This window comes from Rana temporaria, chromosome 9 (assembly GCF_905171775.1).
Source record: "Rana temporaria chromosome 9, aRanTem1.1, whole genome shotgun sequence".
Lineage (NCBI taxonomy): Eukaryota > Metazoa > Chordata > Amphibia > Anura > Ranidae > Rana > Rana temporaria.
Genome location: NC_053497.1, coordinates 71120483 through 71129496, shown reverse-complemented (window position 1 = coordinate 71129496; position 9014 = coordinate 71120483). Strand labels below are relative to the sequence as shown.

At 39.9% G+C, this 9014-nt stretch overlaps 1 protein-coding gene across 1 annotated transcript in view; it reads right to left on the bottom strand.

Moving 5' to 3' along the window:
• Positions 1–5560: 5560 nt before the first annotated feature.
• The window catches only part of LOC120913648 (transmembrane 9 superfamily member 2-like), a 62754-nt gene continuing 59300 nt past the window's right edge, over positions 5561–9014 (bottom strand). The window contains exon 17 of the mRNA XM_040323762.1: positions 5561–6362. Within this exon, the coding sequence (XP_040179696.1) occupies positions 6295–6362 (68 nt within the window). The 3' untranslated portion in view covers positions 5561–6294. The remainder of the gene's footprint in view (positions 6363–9014) is intronic.

Genomic DNA, 9014 nt, shown 5'->3' with positions numbered 1-9014 from the left:
TTTCTGCTTATACCTTTGCCCTGGTGCCAAGCATCCAACAGCTTTAGCTGTTATAAAATAGCTCCCTACCAATTAGCTATTATAAAATATAGACCCCCAGCCTCTTGTAGAATCCCTGTTAAGTTAAAGGATGTCTTTGATACTCAATTTTCTGCTATCCAGGTGCTAGAACACCGCTTATCTTTTTGATTGTAGTGCATTCTTATGCTCCAGCTTGTAGTTCCCTCTCACTTATAGGCCAAGTTCATATTTTTAGTAAAATTGCAAAGTTTCAAACACACTGGACCATTTAGTTAAATGCTGTTCAATGTAAGTGAAATACCTGTAGGCTATTTAGCCACCCCCTCGCCGCCAGAAGCCTTGGGCCTCGTACAGACGGACCGTTTCCAGCGGAGATTCCTCCTCCGGATTTTGATCCGATGGCTTGTACACACCATCGGATCAAAATGCACGCGGAATACATCCGCGGTGACGTGTCGCGGCGACGTGCGCGACGCTGGAAGGTAGGCACTTCATTACGACGCATGCGAGGGAGGGGAGCGGACGGATTGATCCGGTGAGTCTGTACAGACGACCGGATCAATCCGCTGGACACGATTCAAGCGGATAGATTTCTTAGCATGCCAAGAAATTTCTATCCGCTTGAAATCGATCGGGCCGGATAAATATCCGCTAGGCCGTACAGACGACCGGATTTGTCCGCTGGAACTGATCCGCGGATCAATCCCAGCGGATAGATCCGGTCGTGTGTACGAGGCCTTGCAGAAAAACTCCCATTCTGTGGACTGCCTCATTACCAGGATGGGTCAGCTGTTGGTTGTTTCCCCCCCCCAGCATCATAGGATCAAGCTGTGCAATGAGAATATCACTTAAGCCCCATACACTCTGTAGGACTTTTTAAAAACAAACTTCAAAATGAGCAAGTTTTCAAAAAGTTTTCAGTTTTCATCGGACAAAAGTTTGCTCTGCAAACGGACAAACTTTTCGGCAACATAAGCCCTATGGTGCAAAGTCCTATTGTGTGTTCCGAAATCCATTGGACTTTTGTCCGAAGTACAAATACGCATGCCCAGAACCAATGTTAAAATCAACCAACAATAGCAGAAATTGACCAAAGGGTGGTGGTAAAGAGCAGAAAAAACATGTGGTTTTGGGAAAGATTGCAGATAAGTCCTGCTGTGTGTATGCTATGGGTGTGACCGGCCAACTCCCTTCAAACAAAAATCCACGGAAACGTTTATTTGAAATCCGATCGTGTGTATGGGGCTTTACAAATACTGTGGTTTATTTACATATAGGTGTCAGCTAGTTTCTGTTAAACCAGCCAATACTCCCATGAGTACCTGTCTTTACTCTGCTCTCTCCTCCTATCAGCATGTCCCTTGTAAGTATATGTGCACTGCACACATATTACTGGCTCCTTGTATTGCTTCATTCTCTACCAGTCTGAGCTTCAAGGGGATTGAAAAAGGCAATACCAAGTCACATTCAGGAACTTTTACTGCTTGCATTACAAAATACATTTTAATAAAACTGGAGCTGTTGAAACAGACCTTTTTTGGTTTAAAGAACAAAAAAAAAAAGGTTCCCAAGTGGTAGGGTAAACAACTCCAGTGTTCATAAATCATCTAAGTACCTGAAAGTTATACCAATCTGCAACATTTATTTTATTAAAGTAATCAAGTCATCGAATCTGCACATGAGCTCCGAAATGAGGCTTCTAACGTATTGTTTACAGGAGTGAAAGATGAATTTGAAGACAAACTAATCTTTTAAGGCTATGTATAGGGACACCTGTAAATTAAAGCGGTTGTATACACGCTGACAGATTTTTATTTTTTTTTATATACACCTGTAAGACAAAAGGCATAATGAGCTAGTATGCACCACATACTAGCTCATTATGAAATACTTACTTAGAACAAGGCGTCGGTATCTCACCTGGTCCACGCCGAGGGAGCTAACATGTTGCCTCGGCGTGGCTTCCGGGTATCGCGGCTCCAGCGCTGTGAGTGGCTGGAGGACTTCTTCCCGGCAAGGTCCGGCATCTTCTGGGCTTTCAGCCGAGAATACCCTGTGCACATGCGCCACTGAAGTCAGCGGCTCATTGCAAGGGGAATATCTCCTAAACCGTACAGGTTTAGGAGATATTCTTTTTACCTACAGGTAAGCCTTATTATATCTGGTGAGGAAGAAGTACCATATGAGAACGCAGGTTAGGTTTTAGAAATTGTGCCACTGAAAAGTTGTTGCAACAGTATCACTACAGTGACAGGAGCCCTAGTTAAAAAAAATAAAAATAAAATAAAAAAGGGAACAACAGTATGATGCAAGTCATCTATTGCTCTAATCTAAATACATACCGTATGTGAAATTTTCACAGCAGAAATCTTAGGGCACTATCTGGCCTAGTAGGAGGACCTACAGTGTTTTCAGCCTGTCACCAAGGATGTCTTTTTATGCTTTACCTAAATTTTATTTTCCAATATAAAAACTCAAAAGTGCAAATTCACTCTTTAGACTCAGAAAAACTGAGGTGCCTACTGATATGGGATGATTATTAGTTGTATGGGCGGAGAGGCTCATATGTGCATGAGCAGATACCACAAACGTACCTTTTGTCTAGCGGAAATAACACCAATATTTGATACAGTCCGAAGACTGTGCTTGTATGTTTGGACTTCCCAAGACTGAATGCTTATGGAGCGATATTGAAAATAAAAAAATACCTTTCTAAGATTAAATTGGTCTGCAGGTCCCAAAGCCCTCCGATGTCTACAGCTAGCTCTAGGTAAAGCTGCACAATTAATCATTAAATGTATGATCTCGATTCAACCCCCTCGCGATCTCTATGCAGAATTTCACAATTCATTCATGTAACAAGTGTACAGTCCTCTGCTGTCAAAAAATAAACAAAGAAAAATGGGCAGCCTGGCAAGTTTTTCACAACATTGTCTGCAGCTGGTAGATAACTATAAACATTGTAACTTTTTGTTCTTAGATGAAAGGAATGAACTTCGGTCTGTTTGAGGGAAGGTTAACCACTTAAAAAGACTAAAGCCCCATACACACTATCAGTTTTCCTGTCAGTTTTCTCTTCAGGTTTACCAAAACCATGTAGTGCAAGGGCCTGCCTGATTGCATACAAATTGAAACTCTTGAGGTTTGACCTTATATTAGATGGTTTTGGTAAACCTGAAGAGAAAACTGTCAGGAAAACTGATAGAAAAAGGTTTAAGCCCCATACACACTGACACTTGTTTCGTACAAAGTTAAAATATGTATTTTTTTTTTTGCTAGAAAATTACTTGGAACCCCCCAAACAATATATATATATTTTTTAACAGAGAACCTAGAGAATAAAATAGCGATTGTTGCAATATTTTATGTCACACTGTATTTTCACAGTGGTCTTTCAAACGCAATTTTTGGGGAAAAAATACACTTTAAATTAATGAAAAAAATAAAAAATGTGTATAATGTGACAGATGATGTTACACCACGAGAATCATGAGAAAATCGTGATCTTTATTCTAAGCAAAAAAAACAGATTCTCATTTTAGCCAGAATCGTGCAACTCTTGCTTACATTATCTTTATGTACCAGCCATCACAACATCCATAATCTTATTTTAATATGAGCAAAATAAATTGTTGGTCTCAGAACATTTATTGCACAAGACAAGACATAGGCAAGGTTGGAAATACATGTCATGTATTTTGGTCTGTCACTTCTAGAAAACCTGGATTCCAATACCTTTATCTTTACAAGACAACCTAAAAGTAACATTTTATTACACAGATGTGAAATGCCTTCTCATTGATGCATCAAAAAGACAAACTCCTAAACTGCTGAACATGGACAAAAAAATAGGATAGACAACTCCTCTGACTCCATAACATTTCTCTTTTGAAAAGCCATGATACAATTTTGAATTCATAAGTCGTAGTAAAACATTCACAAATGTGGGCTTTATAAATTATGCATCACCTTAAAAAAAAGAAACAAATACAAAAACATCACTTAAAGTGAAATCTCTGCATATCAAAATGGGATATAGATAGTAAGAATTATCTGTAAATCCCATTGTTTCAATTATAACTTTGAGCTTCTCTTACCATTCTTCCACCCTCCTAATGGTCCTTAAAACTGACAGGCAGCAGTACCCTCAGTGACCAATAGGGAGGCTTATGAGGTTAGAGGGGGTAGGGTCAATATCAGTTTTCACAGAAAAAAGTTTAAATTCATATATAAATTCTAATTTTTATGCATCTGGATCTACTGATGGCTTCAATATGCCAATTTTTTTTCACTGCAGGTAAACATGGCTTCTGTATTTAAACATATGCTTAATCTAAATTCTCCAAATTTGTGAAGTTTATTTTTGAGGTCAACTTTCATAGATATCAGCAATGGGGGTGCAGGCTCTAGTACTAGTTCTGGCTTCAGCAACAAGACTCTAAAGCAACTGCTCCACTATTTTAGCAAGACAAAATTCTCCAAATTCCAATTTGAATAAAACCCGCTCAAAAAATGGGGGAAAACCTTTCAGCCCACAGATCTGCATTGCCAAAGGGCAAAATGCATCTCAAATTTTGGTTAAATAGCATTCTGGAATCCAACCTGCACAACATATTTGCTGGATCAGGTTTACATTTACTTATTTGTTTCCATTCTAGTTTCTTTAAAAAATTCAACGGCATTTGCAGGCCACAAGGGATTACAATCTGTGAGATGCTAATGCTATCCTTAACCCGAGCACAGTATATCGTGCTGGTTAAATTACATTTGACCTATTGCTGGTATCAGGAATGATGTTCAGATTTTTAAGGAAGAATTGCACATTATAGTGGCTGGGAGTTTTTTCTCCATCAAGCTTCACAAATGTTTTAAAGCGGGGGTTCACCTTAAAACACCAATAGACCGTTACATCCAGCATACTGCTGACATCTACAGTATGCTGGATTTTTTTTGTTGTACCGCTGTACTTACGGTCTTATAGTTGTTTTCTCCGGGCTTCCGGGTTCTCGCTCTACGGGGGAGTAAGTGTTTCTAAGACGAGGCATCGATGATTGATGTGCGGGTAAAGACGCGTCATCGCCTTCCAAAAATATCCGAGGGGGACTCGGCCCTTTACGGTGCCTGCGCAGTCAGCCCTACACAGCAGGCGCAGGCACCGTAAAGAGAAGAGTCCCCGTCGGAAATCTTCGGAAGGCGATGACGCGCTTTACCCGCATGTCAATCGTTTCCTGGGAGGATCAAAACTCACTCCCAGGAGACATTGCGCAGAGCTCCCCGTCGGGGAAAAGGAGCGACACGCCCACTCCCCACAAGGAAGAAGACCCGGAAGTGTGGCTGAAGACAGGCAAGTGTACACATTTAAAAAAAAAGACAACGCTACAAGCCTTTATTAAGGCTGGAGATAGGTTAGGTAAAAAGTTAATTTTGAGGGTGAACCTCCGCTTTAAGCAACAAATAGCCTATAGTGGGTGTGTTTGGGAATCCTCTATTGTATCACAATAAGGAGTTCTCAGATCACAGAAAAAAGACAAACACAGAATAGAATGGACAGGCACGCTACAATTCCTGCTGAGCAGGTAAATGTGCTCTTTTATGCATTTCAAGATTTAATTTTCAATATGGCATACCTTTAAATGTTTGTATTTTTAGCTGTAATGTAATATAATTATGCTCCCAGCAATGATCAAAAGGGTACCTTTTATAGAATACTTACGAGAGCATTTACAAAGAGGAGATTTTTCAAGAATGAACAACCTTAAAACTGAGATTCTAGTACACGTAATTCCAAGTGTTAAAACATAAGCCATAAAAATGTACATATCATATTAAATTAAAAAAGACAAGTTGTACATAGAATGTAGTATAGATGGACTAATAGCTTAACATTTGTACAAGTAAACCTCTCATTAATATTATTTAGAAGGCACAGTAGCAAAAATGTACACTGCCTTAAAACATAATGGGATATCAAATAATATCATGATCACTGGTCCTGGGCAAAGTTAACAAGTGTACCCGGGAATTGCTAAATAAAAACTGTTCAACATCATCCTGAAACTTACACTTGAGTATTTACAATAGATTACAAATGGGTTTTTAAAAATAAAAATAACTCGATGGAATGCTGTAAACACAATATCCCAAGGTGCTAAATCTCTGGAGACAGTCATCACTGTGTGTCACCCCAACATCCATTTCAAGTCTGTACAAGGTAGTATCTTCATATCCAGGCATTTGCTGTGAAATGTACCTAAACCGCTGCTGTCATCTTGGTTAATCCACCTTTACAACACTGTAGATCTTCCTGACAAACCAATAGCATGCAAAGAATCCAATAGTACCTGGAAAATAAAAAGTTAAATATGTGAACAGGTAAAAACAAATATCTTTCCACATGACCTAAAAACAGTACAATTCTGTACGAGTATAATTAGATAAAAGGTTGTAAAACAAACGATTTTTTACTCAAAAGTGTAAATTTCATCCTTCTAATCTCTTTTATAAGCAGCTACAAAAGCCTGTCCTTTTTTAGCATGCTGTAAAAAAAAATCACTTGCTCTCTGTGTGCAAGTCACCAAGATACTGACATCTTGCACTGAGGATGTAACCAAATCAGTAATAAAGAATTTTCGCACCAAAAATAAATAAATGTGGAACATAAAATATGAAATATAAATAAATAAAGCTGCTCCCCTAAAAAAAAGTGATATACCTCTTGATTAGTGAATGATAGATGGTAGGGGGCGCTGGTGTGTAAGGACAATATATATACCTATTATATAGTGTCAAAGGTGTATACTAAAATATACGTAAATATGAAAAAAACACTGACCAGTTCAGTGTTAAGCAATTACAAAAACTGTGATAGACTAAAATTGCATAAGCCAGTAATAAATATCCACAAAAATTGATTTGAGTGAACAATAGAGAAAATCTTGTGATACAAAACTCAGGTAATGAATGGTGTGCTCCCAAAACCATACATCAGAAATAAGTCCAATATTATAGTGATGATAATAATGTCCGTGTTGTTCCCAAGGTGAGGGTGAACCACTATTTTGAAATAGTAACAAATCCTCTGTGTATTCCAAAAAAAGAAAAAAAACATGCAATCTTCTCATAAACAAAGTGCTTCAATAATCTCTTCCACCACTTATGCGATCGACACCCAAAAAGTGCTGATAATAGAATGCGCATACCAAAGCGATTGGACTCCTTTAATTAAAAAGAAAGTCAAATACGCTTATGCAGATTGATGCCTGAAAACATATGATGCGCCTTCCAGTGTTAGCATAGATACATCCTCTTCAAGGAGTCTCACAGATGGAACATAGAACAAAAAGACAGCTCCATAGTGCAACCGGTTTATTTAAAACGTATTTAAAAACAAAAGCATGGGCCAAGTGGCCACTTACACTAAAAAGTGCCCACCCAGGCACTGGGTCTGTTGGCTCGTTTCAGGGAGGCACAAGCCTCAATTTCCGTGCGGCGTATGTCCTCCTCTCGCCTCGCCAACTCACAGAGCCGGATGATAGGGGAATCAGCTTCAAGCGTGACCAGGCTGCACCTCCGACAATCGTTTCGTAATACGTCTTCAGGGGGGCATTGTTCAAGATCGCTTTGAAAGCTTAAAGGGGTTGTAAAGGTACATTTTTTTTTCCCTAAATGGCTTCCTTTACCTTAGTGCAGTCCTCCTTCACTTACCTCATCCTTCCATTTTGCTTTTAAATGTCCTTATTTCTTCTGAGAAATCCTCACTTCCTGTTCTTCTGTCTGTAACTCCACACAGTAATGCAGGGCTTTCTCCCTGGTGTGGAGTGTCGTGCTCGCCCCCTCCCTTGGACTATAGGAGAGTCAGGACATTCTCTACGTTGCAGATAGAGAAAGGAGCTGTGTGTTAGTGGGCGTCCTGACTCTCCTGTAGTCCAAGGGAGGGGGCGAGCACGACACTCCACACCAGGGAGAAAGCCTTGCATTACTGTGTGGAGTTACAGACAGAAGAACAGGAAGTGAGGATTTCTCAGAAGAAATAAGGACATTTAAAAGCAAAATCGAAGGATGAGGTAAGTGAAGGAGGACTGCGCTAAGGTAAAGGAAGCCATTTAGGAAACATTTTTTTTACCTTTACAACCCCTTTAAGGTCCCAAGTGTGATTAACTAATTGTAGTTTAAATAGTCAGAACAAATACACTCTAATAGAAGCAGAACATCCATTATTATATTACTAGAGTACATCTGAGACGCAGAAGTCTCAAATCTTGTGCAGCACTGCTCAGCCATGCCCCCTGCTCCCTCCTGACAGCAGAAAGAGCCTATAACTCCTGTCGCTGTCTGTCCTGCTGACCAGGAAGTGAAGGGAGAAGAGCTGGGGGAGGAAGGAGGGGAACAGCACTGGATCCCTGAAAGGACTCAGGTAAATGTTTGGGGAAGGGGGGGTTGTAATGCATTAAGGTAAAATACTGTTAGACTTTAGAATCACTTAAGGGTCACTGACCACATACTTGAAGGGCAGAACAAGCCAGTACAAACTGGAGAGATTCTAATGTTCAGTCAGTAAAATCTTTAACAAGTACATATTTCACCTGGCTAGTAGTGTTCCTGATATGGCAGTACACAGGTTAATCCCCAGTGGAATTAGTCTGCTGTTTCACAAATTTCCTCCTAAAGGGGAACACTCCAATGTACTTTTAGGTTGGGCCCAGGTCATGTGATGATTGGCGCAACACGCCAGGCAAAGCTTGGTAATATCACGTAAACTGGAAGTGGACCACAGACATGATTTGCAGTAGGGTTGTCCCGATACCGATACCAGTATCGGTATCGGTATCGATACCGAGTATTTGCGGGAGTACTTGTATACTTGCATATCCCTGCTCTATACTCAGGAGATGGATTGAGGACTGTGGAAAACAGCCTTTTTACACAATGCATAGGATAAACCCCTTAGGTTCCACACCGAGTATAACAAGGATGTTTTTTTAGTGGTGGAGATC